Source organism: Puma concolor, chromosome F2, assembly GCF_028749965.1.
Source record: "Puma concolor isolate L17-30 chromosome F2, mPumCon1.1.hap2, whole genome shotgun sequence".
NCBI lineage: Eukaryota > Metazoa > Chordata > Mammalia > Carnivora > Felidae > Puma > Puma concolor.
Genome location: NC_141684.1, coordinates 34,933,612 through 34,953,532, shown reverse-complemented (window position 1 = coordinate 34,953,532; position 19,921 = coordinate 34,933,612). Strand labels below are relative to the sequence as shown.

Genomic DNA, 19,921 nt, shown 5'->3' with positions numbered 1-19,921 from the left:
GGCAGAGAGAGAAGGAGACAGGCTCCAAAGCTGGCTGTTTGCTGACAACAGAGAGCCTGATGTGGTGCTTGAACCCATGAACCGTGAGATGACGACCTGAGCCGAAGTCAGTCAGTCAACTGACTGAGCCGCCAGGCGCCCCACTGTTTGTTTGTTTTTAAAAGCAGCATACTTACTGCAGTCAGACAATATAGAAGTATTTTAAAAATTTGATCAGTGTTTCTCTTGTGTTTCCACTGGATGCTGCCTTGATTTTGATTTTTGTTTTCTATCTTGTCATCTGGATTAAATTTCCCTCCCACCCCTAGCTACACACACAGACCTACCTACTCATACAGACCTGCATGCTCAAAATTGTAAGCTCCTTCACGATAGGGAGTTCATTTTATTTGTTTTGCTTCTTAGATCCTACTACGGTTCTGGAAACTTAAGCACCCACAACGTTTGGTGAGGTAAATGATATGATCCTAAATTGAAAGCAATTACAGTCAAGCAAGAGACATGTGACAAAACACAAAATAGATGTCTGCTTTAATGCAGTTAATTACATGGTTCTAAATGGGTTGAGGGAGAACATACTGAGGGGGACATACTGGTTTGGTATTATAATAATGGTTCTAGTGCATGGTTGGGTGTAGTTGGGGAAATCTTTCGTGAAGGGAAGTTTGAGTTGTTTTAAACAGGAAAGGAGTTGTTTTGTGCAAAATGGACTGAGCGGAGGCAAGTAGAAAGAGGACTAAAGGTAGGCAGGCCTGAGGACAAGATTGATAGAGTTCAGGAAGATTGTGAAGATAAAGTAGAAAAACTCAGACAAGGACATCAGTAGTGATGACAGTGAAGACTGGCAGTTTTGAGTTTTATTTCCAGGAAAGAAGCAAAGTAGGGGCAGACATTTTTGTGAGTTAATCAGCCTTCTATCGTCTACAGCAATTTTTTTAGAGTTGGAAAAATTTTTAAGGAGAAGTTTTGGGAATGAATCTGGATTCTACACTGTGGTCAAAGAAGGGACTTTTATGTCGGGCGTTTAAAATCCTCTGAATGCTGTCCTGCATAAATTAAATCAAATTTCGCATTTCTTGAGCAAAGTAAGAGTTTACTCAGATTTTGTTTTGTTCTGTACTTGATATCATATTGCTTTTCACATTTTAAGCTTATAACCTGCCATGGAAAGCATGCAAAAAGTGGGTTTCTAAACTCCACAGAACAAAAATCCATTTCTGTATTATAGAACTAGCAATACTGTATGATTCTTGATGATATGACATTTAGCCATCTTATTAAAGAATATCTACCATTTTTTTAATAACATTCACCATATAATCAGTATGCAATCCACTACTTAATCACGGAAATGCCTATTTTAGGACAGTGGTTATGAAACCGGAGTGATCACCTGAATTACCTGAGGGATGTAACAAGAATATTAAAAAAAAAAAAAAAATTCTTGGATCTCACCCTGTATAGATTAATGGAATAGAGGAGGAGAAAGGGATCTTGGATATCGTATCCAGTCCTCTCATGTTACAAATGAAGAAACTTACACAGACAATGATAAGCAGAACTGGAATTAGATTTCAGGTGTTCATATTTTCAGTGCAGTGCTCTGGCCATTACATTGTGCTTCCTGAAGTTGGCATTTGGGTTTTCTCTGGCTGTAATTTCCAGTGAGATAAAAGGATTGCTTACCAACCTTGATCTCATGCTTCAGACGTAACTATTACTAACCAGCATTGCCCTTTTGTATTATCTCCAGGGTTCATTGTTACCATGCCATTTAGTGGTCTCTAAACTTTTACATGATTTCAAGTGTGAGGATACTGCCTTTTTAAATAAATTGTGTCGGGTGTGTGTGTGTATGCACTTGCGTGTATGTGTTCACATATAGTACTTCATTATTGAAAACTTAGGAAACAGGAATGTATAGGAAGAATTAGAACATTCATTATTCATTCCCAAGAGATAATCTTTAACAGTTTCTTTATAATTTAATGTTCACATGTACATACATCCTTTCCTTTCTTTAAGTTGGGATAGCTGGGACATGTGTACATTTTTATGGCTTTTGATAAATATTGAAACTGCCGTCTAGAAATTGTCTCTTTTTAAGCACAAAACTTTTTGGTCTTTCAGGTATTATATAGTTATTTTAGATTGAGGAGAAAGTACTAATAGCAAGTTATTATGTCTTTTTAATGGTTTTAAATGAATTTGTTTTATCAATCATGTCAGCATGCCATACATTTTGGAAGTAATAACATGTATGAATGTGTGGGACATTAATTCAAGCCCCATCTGTTCTTTTTTTTTTTTTTTTTAACAAAAATGAACAATTTCTCCCCATATTACTAAAGCAATACATTTTCATTGTTGTGTTCACAGTATTACTACAGTCAGCTTAAACTTGTTAACATTTCTCAAGTTCATTGTTGTTAGTCCTGCTTTCTATTAAATGTTAAAACACTGCTGAGAGAGGCTGGAAGGTTATGGCTGGATCCCTACATAGAAACAAACAGAGCAGTCAGATAACTTACAACAAAAACTGATGAACAGTCTATACAACAAAACTAGATGAGACTTCAGTTTTTGGCCATGATGGATCTTCTGGTACCATACTTGCTTTCTTACCATGAACAACTAGGAAACTGGACAAAACGTATGAAAAAATTCTTCCAAATATTGGACAACAGGTAGTATTTGAACTGAGAGACTGGAAACAAATGAAGCGAGATCCATAGTTCCTCTGCTTTCTACTTGGAATTGCTTTCTGTCTGGAGTCACTCTTTAGATCATGGTCTCAGAAGGAAAAACCAAGTAAAGCATGTTGGTCTTGCTGAATTGAGGAGACTGGAGTTGGGGAACACTTACCTGGCTGGAAGTTGCAGATCATATTGTCAGAAAGGAGGGAGGCAGACAGAAAAAACACCAAAAATTTGTATAGAGGTCTCTGTAGGAGGCCCAGCAAAGAATGACTAGAGAGCTTTAAGTGGAACAATATCCAGGACACATGGGGCTGGGAAGTGTTTGAATACCTAGGGCATTCACTAGAATCCCCAGAAAGACCTTAGTAGTAGAGCTTAATTAGCTTTAGACACATTCTAACAAAGTTTAAAAATAAGCCTCCAGTGTATTATGCTAATTCTCAAGTACCTGTCAGAAGAGAGTACAACATTCTTATAAGACAAAATCCAGTGATTGGCAATGTAACATTGTGAATTAGTGATCTAACAGAAAACGGAACATAATGAGGATAAAAATGAAAGGCTTTTGAAAATGGAACTTAGCTGAAAAATACATCTAAAGAGGAAAATTCACTTTGTGAGATGAATAGCAGATACTCTAAAGAAAAGTTCAGCAAACTAGAAGATAGAGCAAGAGTATACCCAAACTGAAGCATAGAAAACAACTGAAAAAAAAAAATGAATTGAAGCTTTTTGACCTGTGGGACAGTATTAGGTGGTTTAATGTGTGATTTTTGTATCAAGAGAAGAGAAAGGGAAGCAGAAAAAAAATTTGAAGAAGAAGATGGATGGGATTTTTTCACATTTGATGAAAAGTAAACACAGATTCAGGAAGCTCAGTGAAGTCTAAGCTGGATAAATCCTTGTGACCATGGAATAGGCAAATTTTTCTTATGCCACAGAAAGCATATATTATGGGGAAAAAGTTGGTACATTAGACATCAGAATTGATAAGTTGAAAGCACTGAGTGAGCACATACAACACCTGGAGCTTGCATACCTTTCTGATGGCCTGTCTGCTTGGGAAAACCGTTTGGCGGCTTCTTATGAAGTTAAACATACGCTAATCATTCAGCTCTGGAATTCCACTTCTTGATGTTTATCTAAGAGAAATGAAAATATATTTTCAAAAAGAGCTTTGTCGTGGAATGTTCACAGCACCTTTGTTGTCAGTGGCTCCAAAGCAGAAACAGTCTAAATGTCCCTCAACATGCGAATAGATCAGCAAACCGTAGTACATTCATGCAATGAATTAATAAGCAGTAAAACAGAATGTACTGCTGTTGATACAACATGAACAAATACGAAAGACTTGCTGAGCAAAAGGAGTCCGATACCGGAGAGTACATGATGTATTTTCATTTACAGCGAACTTCTGGATTAGGCAGAGCTGTCATATGACCGCAGATCAGCATCTGCCCAGGGCTGGCAGTGCAGTAGGAGTTGACTGGGACTGGGTGTGGGGGAAGGCTTTGGGACAAAAGAGATGTTTTAAATCTTGGTTGTGGTGGTGGTTACACAGGTGTATACATTTGTCAACAACTCATGAAACTTTATATTTTCATAAAGTTGATTTTTAAAAATATAGGGGAAGTGAAGGGAGCTAATCAGTAATAAACCAGATATTTTAACTAGATTATCTCATTTAATCCTCACAGTTATTTATTCATTCACAAATATTCAGTAGGTACTTTTTGAGGTTCTACATACTGGCCTCTGTGCCAGGTACTGAGTTGTGAGCAAAAATTATCATGGTTTCCACCAACTCTAATGGGCAGTTTATTTGGAAGAAAGACTTGAATAAAAAGTGTCCCTCAGGGAAATACTAAAAAGAAAGTGCTATGAGAGCATATAATATATTTATCTGTAGCATATAATATATACCATCACAATGTATGATATCCATTCTGTGGTGTATCTCATATGAGGTACTTTCTGTGCCTTGGTTTCTTTGCAACTACTACCCATCTGATAAGGTTGTTTTAAACATACTAAATGAGTTAATATATATGAAGTGTTTTTATTGGTGCTAGGAGGTAGGAAGTGCCCAGTAAGTATTGGCTGTTATCTTGATGACATTTGACAGTTCTAATTGTCTAATGTTGCAGGGGTATACCTGTAATAACCCAGGGAACACTGGAGTAGGAGGAGGTTTGAGGGAAGACATGAATTTGACTAAAAACACTGGGTTTTAGGGGCGCCTGGGTGGCGCAGTCGGTTGAGCGTCCGACTTCAGCCAGGTCACGATCTCGCGGTCCGTGAGTTCGAGCCCCGCGTCGGGCTCTGGGCTGACGGCTTAGAGCCTGGAGCCTGTTTCCGATTCTGTGTCTCCCTCTCTCTCTGCCCCTCCCCCGTTCATGCTCTGTCTCTCTCTGTCCCAAAAAGAAATAAACGTTGAAAAAAAAATTTTTTTTTAAAAAAAACACTGGGTTTTAGATGTTTTTGAGACCTCCAAGTGGAGAGGTCTTGTAGTTAGTTGAGGAGGCTTGTTGGGTATGGCTCTGGATGCAGCAGAGGAGTCTGAGCTGGAGGTAAAAATTTGAGAGAGTTCAGCATCTAGCCTGGAATTGTCTTGTTATAGATAACATCCTCAAGAGAAAAATTGTATGCACATGTTTATACCCACATGTAACAGAGGGAGTCAGACCTAGGTCTGAGTCTTGAGGAATTCCAACATTTGATTAGGGTACCTTTTAATTTTCCCTTTTGTTAAACATATGATTCGTGTGTATTTATGCCTGACTTCCAATATGCAAGATGAAAAAAGGGAAATGATTAGGAATAAAAACAGAAGTCATTTGAAGCGTTCAGAGGAGATGGAAATGTCTAGGTTCTTGATGACAAGGTAAACAGTGGACACCCAGTTTTGATTGTTTCAGTGCAGCTGAGAGAAAAGGGGAAATGTGTTTAATAATACAATTTCATTTAAGATATATGTATATTCATCTACAAAGATAAATTTTATTTGGAGCTGATCTTAAAGTTTTTTAAATTTCAAGGAAAAAAAAATTTTTTTTTAATTAAGTAGGCTCTGTTCCCAGTGTGGGGCTTGAACTCAATGACCCCAAGATCAAGAGTCACATACTCTCCCAACTGAGCCAGCCAGGCACCCCTCAAGGAGAAATTTTTTTATGTGACTTGTGTCCACAGGGTAACAGTGGACATTGTTCAAAAACAGAACAAAAGGAATTTTGCATAAGACTTACTGATGCTGTTCTCAAGGGCAATTCTTAGGTTCATCGTTTTGTTGATTCCTTCCAACAGTTGTGTGAAGAGATTTGTAGTATTCCACAGATGAGGAAACTAGTGAGGGAATAGAGTCAGGAGTTTAACTATTAATGGGACTGTAAAGTTTGTGCTCTTTTTCTCTTTTTAAATTTAATTAAATTTAAATTCTATCTCCATATCTCTTGAAACTATTTTTTTTTTTTTTTTTTTTTTTGCTTTTCTGTTTGGAGGTATCATTGTTCCTTCTAGGAGCTAGGATAGTTGGGGTGCTGGGCGTTGCTGTTTCAGACATCAACATCATTCTGATGATCCTAGATGAAAAGAAAAGGGAAGGGAAGCTCAATTTATTTAGAATTCCTTGGGCCTATCGGTTGCTTGGAGCCCAGAAGGAAGCAGGACAAAAGGGTTTAAGGTTACGCGTGGATTTCTTCAAATAGCGGAGCTCATGTGGGTCTGAGTGCAGAACATTTTCTTCTACTATGACACAATCGAGAGTACATAGCCTTTTACAGTCAAACTCCGTGGTATTTGAACCCCACTTGCCCCTCATGTGGCCTTGGTAAATGAGAACCTCTCCCAAGTATTACTACCTAGCTCATAGGGCTGTCATGAGAATTAAATGAGATAGCATATGAGATGTGTATAACATAATACCAAACATAGAGAACACCTTTTCCTCCTCATATCCAAACAATTAGGCCCTAGAGAGGGCTCCAGTTAAAAATGGAATTAGAGTACTTTCTATAAGTTTCCTAGACATTTCCTTTTTCTTTTCTTTCTTTCTTTTTTTTTTTTTTAAACCAATCTCAAACTTATGATTTCTGGTGGCTAAGTGTGGAGCTCAAACTTATGACTTGGAGATCAAGAGTTACATGCTCCTACTGAGCCAGCAGGTACCTCTTTCCTAGACATTTCCAGACTCTACTTTTGCTTAGAATCATCGTGACATTTTTTTATTTGGTCCTGATAATAGCTCAGTGAAACAGGATAGGGCAGTTATTTATAGATGAAAAATGGGGTTCTTTTTCTTGTTTTTTAAATACTTTGGAAACCTGTTGGATAAAAAAGATTTTCTAGAACTCTAAATGGTATGATAGTGACATCTACTGTAATAGCTCATATTATTACCGTCTTTGAAGAAGCTGCACTTTGGATAATTTTAAAATATCAGAAAGAACTTATTGATTTAATCACCTGCTATTTTGGAAGGTAGAGGAGGTATAAAATGTCATCAGATACACTTTAGCAAAACTGCTTGTATAAATAATTATAATAAAACCTCAGATTTCCAAAAACTACCATCATGTAGAAGATCTGGATTAGTGAAAGAGGTTTAAAGATGTTATGGAATTCTCTGATCAACTTAGAATTTTAAAGTTTAAGGTAGTGCTATGACTGGTGTTTGGGTAAAAAAACTAGATTTGATAAGTGCAAGAATATTAGATGGAGGAGATCAGAGAAGGGGAAAAGCCAGAGCCAAAGTTGCCAAAGGCAAATGAAAAGATAGCAAGGTTTGGAGCAGCTTAGGTGAGGTGACTCAGGTTAGGGGAAGACAGGAAAGCAGGAGATAGAACCACAACATCTCATCAGGAATTTAAAGAGCAACTTACTGAGATGGACTCTGGAGTTAATACAAGTGTAGCCCGAGCTCTTACCTTTACAATATTTTGCAGTTAGAGTTCCTGAATATGTTGACCCTAAAGTATTTCTTGACAAAAAATTCCAGGACATCAGGAAGGTTTTTGTTCAATATATTACTATACTTGGTCATAACACTGTATGAACAGACTAGAAAGCATCTTGACTAGTTTTAAAACCGAAAAGTTGTGCTTGGGGGATTAACATAGTAACAAGACTATTCTCTGGATATTCTGTTTGAGAGTCCACTAAAATTTATAAATGTGCTAAACATTGTTTTATTTTATTGTAATTACATTCTTGTAACAGTTAAAAATACTTAATTTTGAAATATTTCAAGTATGCAGAAAAGTTCAAATACTTTAGATTAACAGACATCCGTGTACCTACTACCCAGATTTAACAGTTATTAACATTGTACCATATTTTCCCTAGATATTTTTTATTTTATTTTTTAAAATATTTATTTGTTTTGAGAGAGAGCACCAGCAGGGGAGGGGCAGAGAGAGAGAGAATCCCAAGGAGGCTCCATGCGTGGAGCCGGACATGGACCTCGATCCCACGACCCTGTGATCACGACCTGAGCTGAAATCAAGTCGGTCACCCAACCGACTGAGCCACCCAGGTGCTCCACCCCATTTTTATTTTTATTTTATTTTTTTTGTTTTTTTAATACGTCTTTTTTGAGAGAGAGACAGAATGTGAGTGGGCAGGGGACAGAGAGAGAGGGAGACATAGAATCCTAAGCCAGCTCCAGGCTCTGAGCTGACAGCACAGAGTCCAATGTGGGACTCAAACTCGCGAACCACGAGATCGTGACCTGAGCTGCAGTCGGATGCTTAACTGACCGGGCCATGCAGGTGCCCCTAAAACATTTAAAACAGTACCTGGTATGTAGTAGATCTGTATAAACAGAAATTGGAAAAAGATAACAAAGTATATAGAATGGCATCTGTGTTCACTTTCAGTTGTGTAATGATTGCCTAGGATTACCTTAATTACAATTCTAAAAATAGGATGAGTGAAATTATGAAGTTAATAAAAGTCCATTATGATTATTATACTTTATATTTTGAAGTAAATTTTTTTTTTTAATTTTTTTTTTCAACGTTTATTTATTTTTGGGACAGAGAGAGACCGAGCATGAACGGGGGAGGGGCAGAGAGAGAGGGAGACACAGAATCGGAAACAGGCTCCAGGCTCTGAGCCATCAGCCCAGAGCCTGACGCGGGGCTCGAACTCACGGACCGCGAGATCGTGACCTGGCTGAAGTCGGAGGCTTAACCGACTGCGCCACCCAGGCGCCCCATGTAAATTTAAATTTACAAAGTCGTTTCACGTTCGTTACATGATTTTGTTATCAGGACAGCTTTGTAAGGTAGTTCTTTTCTATTCGGGAGAGTGTAAACAGTGACTGGTAGTAGAAAGTTTATGGTGGTCCTAATGAAGACATATTCAAGTAGAAATAATGGTGCGGTAATATTTTCATTTTTAGGAGCTTGTGTGCTTTACCTAAACTTAGATTCTGAATATATTTGGCTCTGGACTTTTATTTTTCCAAGTGGGAGGGAAGGAGAGAGATTGTATAAGAGGGTTGGTTGTGTCTTAATGGAACTGCCTGGAGAGGGAGGTCCACAGCCTCTCACTTAGATCCAATGGTACCACCCCCAGCCCCCGCCCTGTTATATTTTTAAGTGTAAGGCCAATTGGTAAGATTGTTTTGCAAATTCGTAAAGTTTGATGGCAGCTAACTATATGCCAGGGATGTGAGGAGATTCCCTTAGGTTGAATATGGGTTAAAATTAATAACTAATTTGGCTAACTTTGTAGGATTTGCTAAGCCAGATGTGACAAATTTATTTGGTGGCTTCTGTTCAAGTGCATTGATTCAGTTCCTTCTCAAAGGTAAAAGTTATGCATGTTTTAAAATTTCCTATTTTGGTTTTTTGTTTTAAGAGTTTAAGATTAGCCTGTAAATTTGTGATTCTTCCTACTGCTTTTGTGGAATGAAACGTTTGGTGGCTGGTATTTTCCGTAGCTGCACCTCTTTGAATAATTCCCATTTTGGAATGTTTTGTAGTTAAAAAAAAATTAGATACTAAATGTGTTAGGTTTGTATCATCTTTTTTCCCCCCTAGTATCATAAATAAATCCCCTTTTACCATTTATGTGGATTTACTTCAGGTAGGTACATTTGACTCTGCTTGGGATCAGCTGCCAATGCTGGATTCGTTTTGAAAAAGGTTAATATTTATCACTTATCCTGTGACTCTGAAATACTTTAGAAACAAATGGCATTGAAGGTATTTTTTGTTTGTTTCGTTTTACCTTTCAGAGTCCCTTTTGATTTGGAAAGAAACACTTGGTAACAAATATGACTGAGTTCTGGCTTATATCTGCTCCTGGGGAGAAAACATGTCAGCAAACATGGGAGAAATTGCATGCAGCAACTACAAAGAACAATAATCTTGCTATTACTTCAAAATTTAACATTCCTGACTTAAAGGTAAAACGGCATGGTGCAAAGTAGTGTATGAGTTCATTGTGAAGAGAACAGTTGTCTTTGCTTACATTTCGGTAGAAATTAGAGATCTGGGTTCCTTCAAAAAAAAAAACAAACTCATTTCTAGCCATTGGCATAATTGAAAACTTATCTTGTTCTTTCTAATCTTCAGATTTTGTTTTTTAATTTGATTTTCTCTCTGTCTTTAAAATTTTTTTAATGTTTATTTACTTTTGAGAGAGAGAGAGAAGAGACAGAGGAGTGAACGGGGGAGGGGCAGAGAGTGAGGGAGACACAGAATCTGAAGCAGGTTCCAGGCTCTGAGCTATCAGCGCAGAGCCCTAAACGGGGCTCGAACTCACTGACCGAGAGGTCATGACCTGAGCCGAAGTTGGACACTTAACTGACTGAGCCACCCGGGAGCCCCTCTAATCTTCACATTTTAAATAATGAGGAACTTGAGATGAGCCCCTCTAATCTTCACATTTTAAATAATGAGGAACTTGAGATTTTAGAAGTAAACTACCAAAGTGAATAACATTTTTCCAAACTTTTGTGCTTTTCTAAATTGTAATTTGAATTGTAATGAGAAATGTTATGAAAATATTTGATATATTACATTCACATATATCTTCAGAAGTGAAAAATCTTAGTAATATACTTCAATATCACAGCAAACCCAGTTTTTTGTTATTAAATTCATGCAAGTTTCAGTAATGTTGCAAACGTTTTACCATTAGACCTCTTTAATCATACTTTGCAGGTCTACCTTAGTTATTTAATGTGGTTAATTTATTTAATATTTATTGAAGGTCTGTACCTAGCAGCCTCAAAGGGAAGCAGGTTATCAGTAATTTTACAGAATGGAAAAATCACAGTATTTTTATTTTGCTGGGTAACTTAGCAGGTAGTTATATAGAGCAATCATTTAAGAAATAACTTAAAATTACCGGTTCTTCGTATTTTGGGAGTTACGAATTCCTTTGAGACACTGATAGTCGTGGACCCCTCCCTATTTAAGAGCTGCTGCTGTAAACCATGACTTCAAATGGTCCACCCATCACTGGGTAGTAGAAGCAGATGCATAGGCCTGCCATTGCAGAATCTTCACCTCTTAAATGCTGGCTGTACCCATGAATTAGAGGATTATCCCGTGCATATAAATACCTTTGAGATGTCTGGCAAACTTTTTTAACCACACTTGCACATCATGGAATAAAATACGGAGAACTTAGGATTTATGGGCCCTTCAAATCAAGGTGTTGTATCACCTTGTTAGAAAAAAAAAAATGGCAGGGGATGAAACCTAAGTAGTAAAATGCTGTATTTCCCTTCTAGGTTGGCACACTTGATGTCTTGGTTGGTTTGTCGGATGAACTGGCTAAACTGGATGCATTTGTAGAAGGGTAATGTATTTATATGCATTGACTAGAGCAAAATGAGTCACTGTTCTCAGGCTACCTGGACATTGGGTTTATTATCACATGTATAGTCTACTTATTGGAATGGTTTTGGAAGATGCTGACTCTTGGGCGCCTGGGTGGCTCAGTCAGTTAAGCGTCTGACTCTTGATTTCAGCTCAGGTCATCATCTCACGGTTCGTGAGGTTGAACCCCACCTGGAGCTCTGTGCTGACAGCGTGGAGCCTGCTTGGGATTCTCTTTCCTTCTCTCTCTGACTCTCCCCTGCTAGTGCTCTCTTTCTCTCAAAATAAATAAAAATAAATAATTAATTAATTTGATGCTAATAAGTAATTTATTTAAATAAATAAAATAATAAAAGAAAATGACTCTTTGTTTTCTTTTTAAATCACCTTTATGAAAGTACATTTTATATACAATAAAATATACGTGTTTGAAGTATGAAAATGGTGACTATCTTTAATATTTTTATTGAGATATAACTTACATACTATGCGATTCATCTGTTTAAAGTGTACAACGTGTACCCTTTAAGGGTACAGTGATTTCTAGCATAGTCGTAGAGTTGTGCAGCCATCGCCACAGTCAGTCACAGTACATCTTCATCACCCACTACCACCATCACAAACATCCTATTCCTTGCCTCCCCCTTATCCCCTGCCCACTCTCTGGCGCTACAGATTTGCTTATTCTGGACATTTCGTGTAAATGAAATCCTCTAATATGTGATCTCTTGTGGCTGGCTTCTCTTCCTTGGCATAATGTTTCACGATTCATCCATGTTGCAGCGTGTATTGATATTTCATTTCTTTTTGTTACCAAATAATACTCCATTGTATAGAGGTACCATATTTTATTAATCCGTTTATCAGATGGTGGACATTTAGGCTATTTCTACTTTTTGAGAATACTGGTATGGATATTTGTGTACAAGTTTTTGTATACTCATATGTTTTCATTTCTCTTGGATGTGTACCTAGGAGTGGGGTTACGTGGTCATATGGTAGCTCTATTTTTAACATTTTGAGGAACTGCCAGACTGTTTTCCAAAGTGGTTACACCGTTTTACAGACCCACCAGCGCAGAGTATGGAGGTTCTCATTGCTTCACATTTTTGACAAACTTGTTACTATTCATCTGTTTGATTATAGTCTTTCTAGTGGGTATGAAATAGTGTTTCATTGCATTTTCCTTTTTGTTAAAAATTTTTTAACGTTTATTTTATTTTTGAGAGACAGAGCATGAGTTGAGGGAGGGACAAAGAGAGAGGGAGACAGAGAATCTGAAACAGGCTCCAGGCTCAGCACAGAGCCGGACGCGGGGCTGAAACTCACGAACCATGAGATCATGACCTGACCTGAAGTTGGACGCTTAACCAACTGCACCACCCAGAGACCCCTTTCTCTGCATTTTCAATTTGCATTTACCTAATGATTAATGATGTGTTGAGCATTTTTTCATGCATTTACTGGCCATTTCTGTTTCTTTGAGAAGTGTCTATTTGGATTCTTTGCCCATTTTTAAATTGGCTTATTAGCCTTTTTATTATCGAATTCTAAGAGTTCTTTATATATTCTAGATACAAGTCCCTTATCATAACGTGACTTGCACATATTTTCTTTCATTCTGTGGATTGTCTTCACTTTCTTGATAGTGTCCTTTGAAGCACACGCAAAAAAAATTTTTTGAAGATTTTATTTTTAAATAATCTCTATACCCAATGTGGGGCTCAAACTCACAACCCTGAGATTAAGAGTCACATGCCTTACCAACTGAGTCAGCCAGGCACCTCTGAAGCACACACACACACACACAAATTTTTTTTAAGTATAATCTCCGTCTTATTTTTTTTTAACAGAGAACAGTTTTTCTTCAGTCCTTAAGGACTTAGCTCTTTACGTGGGCTTTGATGGAGGTTGTGGGGCAGCAGCAGCAGATCTAAATCGGGGTGATGGTGTTCGGTCCTTCCGTGCTTCGTGAGAGCGATTCCTGACTACCTTGTGAATGGCACAACTCACACAGTAATGTAGTTTCACATACAGCTTGGGAAGCACCTAGGCGTCGACACTCACTTCGGAAATGTCCTTGACTGCGCCAGCCTCTACTATATTCTAAATAATGAACTTCTTTTTTTTTTTTTTTTTAAATGTTTGTTTATGTTTGAGAGAGAGACACACAGAGCAGAAGCTAGGAGAGGCAGAGAGAGAGGGAGACACAGAATCCAAAGCAGGATCCAGGCTCTGAGCTGTCGGCACAGAGCCTACCCAATATGGGGCTGGAAGTCACAAACCGTGAGATCGTGACCTGAGCTGAAGTCAGACGCCCAACTGACTGAGCCACCCAGGTGCCCCAGAATAACGAACTTCTTAATGGCCTTGTTCTTGGGCACGGTACGGGCACAGTTAGTGCAGAGAATAGGCTGCATGGGGCCGCGGCCCTTTTTGGCATGACCATTATTCCTTCTTTCTTGGTCATCTTGGAAACCTGAGAGAGTGAAGCACAAAATTTTTCATTTTAATGTCCAGTGTATCTATTTTTCGTTGCTTGTGTTTTGTTTGTCTAAGAAACCATTGCCTAATTCAAGGTGACACAATTTTATAACTATATTTTCTTGTAAGAGTTTTATAGTTTTAGCTTTTACATTTAGGTCTTACATCCATTTTGAGTTAAGTTTTGTATATGATGTGAGGTAGGAGTCCCCACTTCAGGGGTTTTTTTGCATGTGGATATCCAGTTGTCCTAACACCATTTGTTGAAAAGACTATTTTTTTTTTTTTTCCCATTGAATTGTCCTGGCACCTTTGCTGAAAATCAATTCAACGTAAATGTGAGGGTTTATTTCTGGACTCTCAGTTTTATTTTATATTTCTTTCTATTCCTTATTTCTGTCTTTATGCCAGTACCATATTGTCTTGATTGTTGTAGCTTTGTAGTAAGTTTTGAAATCAGAAAGTGTGAATTCTCGTGTGTTTTTCTAAATTTTCAAGGTTGTCTTGGCTATTCTGATTCTTTGCATTTTTATATGAATTTTAGGATCATGTCAAATTTCTGCAAAGAAGTCAGCTGGAATTTTGAGGGGGATTGTGTTGAATCTGTAGGTCAATTTGGGGATTGTTGCCATCCTACCAATATTAAGTCTTTAATCCGTGAGCGTAGGTTTTTCTAAACTCCACTTTCAGTTACTTCTGAAATTTACTTTGTGTTTTAGCCGAAGATGGGTGTGGGTCCTTGATAACTTTTTGCATTTTGATTAATTGGCAGAATCGGTCTATAATCCCTTTGACTCTTGGAATACAGAGCTTTTAAATAGGTAGGGTTTAGGTGAATAGGTACAATTTTGTAAAATACAGAATTTTGGAGAATCTTAGAAATGTGTATTTGATTGAAGCTTTAAGGGAACTTGAAGTCTGTGTAGAAGGATTTCCCATGTGTGCTCTTAGGCTTTTCTGAATTGATAGAACCACCATAATGCAGTGTTTCTGGTAATAGAGGCAAATATTGCCTCTCTATATTGATTTAACATACCAACATATAATAAGTAAATAGACCAGAAGATATACTGATGGTCTTTAACACTGGAGGCAAAGAGGCCAATTAGGAGACAGGTTTAAAGTAGATTAGGCAAGAGATATTACAAGCTTCAACTGAGGCAAGACACTTGGCATAAGAATTAGTAAAAGGATGAAAGAAAAAGTAACAGTACTTTACGGTTACTAATTTCATGTATTCATGGTAGGGCAAATGTGAAAGTAATTATTGATGATACTCTCAGCGGACTGATTGATAGTATGAATCATCTCTTGGTTTCTGGATTACACATTTTTAGTTGAGGAAAACTCTTTGTAGTTGCCATTCCTGAGATGACGGTCTTCCCTACAGTCCCATCCCCACATTACAGTTTCAGGTGGTGACAACCAAAGAAATCTGAAGAAGGGAAGTCCCTGAGAATGTAATTATCAACACTTACTTGGATTCTTGTTAATCACCTGGGTGGCTCTATAGGTCTTTCTTTAAATTGTCATTGGGATGTCCTGCATATAGTTTAAGGTTTGTTCACATTTTTTAGGGGAGGAATCTGGAAAGTATTTAGGGTAAATGCAGTCTGTTTGGTCATGGAATTAAAAGTTGCCTGTGCATTTTGTCTCCTCTTCTGCACTGTTATGCAACTTGTCTTCGTCAGTTTTCCTGAAACCTTTGAAGAGTTTAAAAATCCTGTGGTTTTTAGGCCTTGGTAGAATTAACAGATGTTAGCTTTTTAAGTCTGAACAATGTGATAATGTGGAGTAAATTACAGTTTTTACTTACCAAGTAATCTAATGATAAGAGCAGCTTTTAAGGTTACCATGTGTACTCGGACATAGATAAGTTTTGTGGAGATGCACAGGGAGATTGTGAAGTTGTCAATTACGCATTAAGTGTATAAACTTGACACCAGGCCGTTCTATACTCTTGAACTATTTCTGTGGCAAACATATGACCATTTTTACATATTCATAGCAAATGGTTCTGTTTACAAGATGCTTGGGAAATTATATGGGAATAATGGTTTGTTGCCTTTGAAGGGATAAGTGAATTTTGGAGACCTAGGCAAATGTGTGTACAAATCCGAGTTGAAGACTTAACAGCTTTATCATTTTTTCTGCAGTTCTGCTTGATTAGGTTTGAGGTCATTCAGCATAGAATTTTTTCTGGGCCTTATTGGTTCATATTGCATGGAGTTTCTTAATTTGTCTACCGGTTTACTCTCCCTGCCATTGAGCATATGGTCCTCAGATGAATTGTCAAAAACCCTGTTTGGACCGTGTTATACTGTACTTCTCTGTAAAGTCTGACCTCAGAGGCTGTCTATCTGCAGTCTGGCTCTGGGCCACCTTCCTCGCCCCCCCTCCCCCTCTCAGCACTCTGGGCAGCCTGGATTCCTCATAATACTGTGAAGGCCCATTGGCTTTTCTGCCGCTCTTGATCCTGACTCAGAGGGTGCCCTGTAGCAAGAGTATACTTTCTTCCCATCTTAATCACCCTTTCAAAACCATTCCTATCCTTTATTGCCCTGCTCATGAGTCATTGTGCTTTTTTTTTTCTTTCTGAAGTTTATTTATTTTGAGAGAGCACACGCAAGCTGGGGAGGGGCAGAGAGAGAGAACCCCAAGCAGGCTCCACGTTATCAGCACAGAGCTCGATGCAGGGCTCAAACCCATGAGCCGTGAGATCATGACCTGAGCCGAAATCGAGAGTCGGACACTTAACTGACCGAGCCACCCTGATGCCCCAGAGTCATTAAGACTTTTTGATTCCAGTAGCTGAAAGTGATCCCTTTTTCCTTTATGCTTCTCTTCTCTGTAACCTGGTAATCTCAGTTGGCACTTAACCACACATTGCTTTGTATTTAGTCATTTGTATGTCTTGGTATCTTTTCAACTCGATATTTTGTCTTGTATACTTTTGTATCCCACCCCCCAGGGCCTAGAGGCAGACGTGGAACCAGAGAAAGAACACCAAAGTCCAGACACTATGTTTCTAGTCTCAGCTCTGCCATTAGCTGCTTTTGTGATTTTGTGACTTTTGTGACTAAGTCATTTATTCTCTTTATACTTTGGTGTCTTTACTTACATAAAATGAAGGGATTGATAAGGTGATGTGTAGGTGCCTCAGTAGTTAACGACACCATGGTTTCTCTTTAGCATTGTTCCTAATAGTTAATAGTAGTTAAATAGTTAAATAATAGTTAAGAAATAGTTAAATAGTTAAAAGTCTACGGTTACTCAGTTCAGCTTTGCATGTTACAAAACCTTGGTCCCTTCTATCCTTAAAACATTACTTAAGAAGTTATAACCCATTTGTTCTGTATTAAATAGATACATATAAAGGGATATATAGTCCAATTCATGTGTGTATGTAGTGTGTTCATTGTAAAGCATGGAATTTAGGTCTTTTTCCTGGAAACGATTATTGATTTTTTTTTTTCCCCTCCCAAGGGTGGTTAAGAAAGTGGCTCAATATATGGCTGATGTATTGGAAGATAGTAAAGATAAAGTTCAGGAGAATCTGTTGGCCAACGGAGGTAAGCTAATGTTTCAAGAGTTGATACTGACTTGTATAAGGTGAATGACTTAGCTATAAAAACAAAAAAAAGAATGTAAAAAAATCTATAGATAAGGATATTAAATATAATAGAAAGCCACTAAAGATATAATTATTAGTACTGAATTTGGTGATATTCCAGTTACATCTTGTCCCCCTTAACATTTTGTGTAAGACAGTCTTACATACATAGTAGATAATATAGCTTATGACATAGATGTCACGTCCTTCTAAAAGCAATATTATAAAGATTTACCTGAGTTCTTTCCTGGAGCCAGTTGTTAACTCACATTCACAGTGTTTCTAGGTTATGTGTCTCAGCATTTTTCCAGCTGAATACTTGTCTTCTCTAGCTTTTGTATTTAATAGCATCCAACTTCTAAAGCCTTGGAATAAAAAATTTTAATTTTAGTGCAGGGGAAATGCCTTTCCCCTCAAATTTGAATATGGCATTTCTTTACCTTAGTGCCATGGAGTAGTCTGCTACTGACCTCTCTGTAGCTGGAAGCTAATAGTTTGCTTGGTATAATAATGACTTTGTAAAGAAAGTTTGACCTCACTGTTGTCATTTGTACTTGTATTTGGTGTTCTTTATGAAATGACACTTTATTTTAATTTAGGCTCATCTTTAGTGATATGTCATTATAATAAGAAGTAACCCTTTTCTTTCATTCTGTCCTGTATTGCCTACTGTGATGAATGTCACTGTTGTGATTTTGTTATATTAACATTTGTTGAGTAGAGAGTCCTGGAGTATCATGGGATGTTGAGCCATGATTCAGCAAAAGACCTCAAGGGAAAGTGAAATAGAGAAGTTTATTACTCACGGGTCCTGTGGGAGGGGGCACCATATGGGGAGATCAAGGTGCAGGCAGAGAGTGGCAGGACCTGGGGCACATGCCTTTATTAGGGTCTGCGGGTGGAGTGCTTTGGGGTTCCCAGGCTAAGTTGGGATTGTTCAGTTCAAACCAAAAAGAGTAGGGCTTTGGCAAACTTTGAGGGGGTCTTGTCTTAGGGAGAAGGCCCTGGGCAATGGAGGAGAGTGTTTTATCAGTGGGAGTCTATCAGGAACTCACATTTCTTGTCACTCTGCAGGCTCTTACCTAGAACTGCTCCCAAGGAAAAGGCTTCTGTAATTTCTAGTTCCCTGTGGGCCACTTGGCCACACAAAATGGATGCCGAGGCAGCAGTATGGAGTAGTTTGACTAAGAGTTAACTGTATTTAAAAAAATTTGTTTTAAATGTTTATCTATTTTGAGAGAAAAAGAGCAAGCAGGGGAGAGGCAGAGAGAGGGGGAGAGAGAATCCCAAGCAGGCCCTTTATTGTCAGCGCAGAGCCTGGCGCAAGGCTCCATCTCACGAACCGTGAGATTATGACCTGAGCTGAAACCAAGAGTTGGATGCCTAACCCACTGAGCCACCCAGGTGCCCCTGATGCACCAGTTTTTAAATATCTTCATTCACGAATGGTGTTTTCTTCTCTGCTTTGACCACTGGCTAACTCCGCTCCAGTTTTTCAATCTTCTAGCAGATGGAGACACTCGTATCTTGTTACATGGCAGTTTTATCTCTACCTTTATTCGGTCCTTGCTTTTCATTTGCTTTCCCATTTGTCCAAGACTGCCTCACCTTTTAATTTTATCATAATTGTAATATACATTTTTATACCCCAAATCCTTTGTGGAACACAATAGGAAGTAGATTTCGAAATGTTATTAAGAAAGGACATGCTATATTGTGATGATCACCAAAGAATTGCCATCAGACGTAACTGATGTACCAGTTTTGAAATCTTTATTCACAAATCAGTGTAGTATGGTGAGTTTGAATGCCATATGTAGGATAAAACAGATTATGAACAGTATCATACTTACATTGAAACTATTATATTACTGAATCATCTGATATTCTACTTCCTGCAATAACTTAATGGACCCAACTCTACCCTTTGAATGGACCAATTTTATGATTTTCCTAGAAAGTTTTGAGTTGAGGATAGTTTCTTGCTGTTTCTTTCCATGATCCAAGGCTTCAAACAAAATCCTTGGAAACAAGCAATTAGAACCCAGTCTCTCCAGGATCAAGGAGAGATAGGAGTGAGGAAAAGGACACCTTATCGCTTTTTAAAGGCCCTCAATTGCTATGCTTTGCAGGATATGGGGGAGCGGGGTACATACTGGAGGAGGAAAGAATCAGTCCCAACAAGCATATTGAACATTTCTGGACTGTCAATATTAAGAATGAATTTCTAAAACACAAGTTCATAAACAGAAGCTTTCCAGCTAGCCGTTAACTGAAATGCATATGCAATA

General features: G+C 38.0%; 1 protein-coding gene across 2 annotated transcripts in view; it reads left to right on the top strand.

Annotated features, from left to right (window-relative positions):
- Nucleotides 1–19,921, top strand: part of ATP6V1C1 (ATPase H+ transporting V1 subunit C1) — a 48,051-nt gene that overhangs the window by 7,593 nt on the left and 20,537 nt on the right. The window contains exons 2-4 of one of the 2 annotated variants that reach the window (XM_086695513.1): nt 9,940–10,110; nt 11,446–11,513; nt 17,504–17,589. In XM_086695513.1, the coding sequence (XP_086551639.1) occupies nt 9,979–10,110; nt 11,446–11,513; nt 17,504–17,589 (286 nt within the window). In that variant the 5' untranslated portion in view covers nt 9,940–9,978. The remainder of the gene's footprint in view (nt 1–9,939; nt 10,111–11,445; nt 11,514–17,503; nt 17,590–19,921) is intronic. The other variant, XM_086695514.1, reaches the window with a different exon arrangement.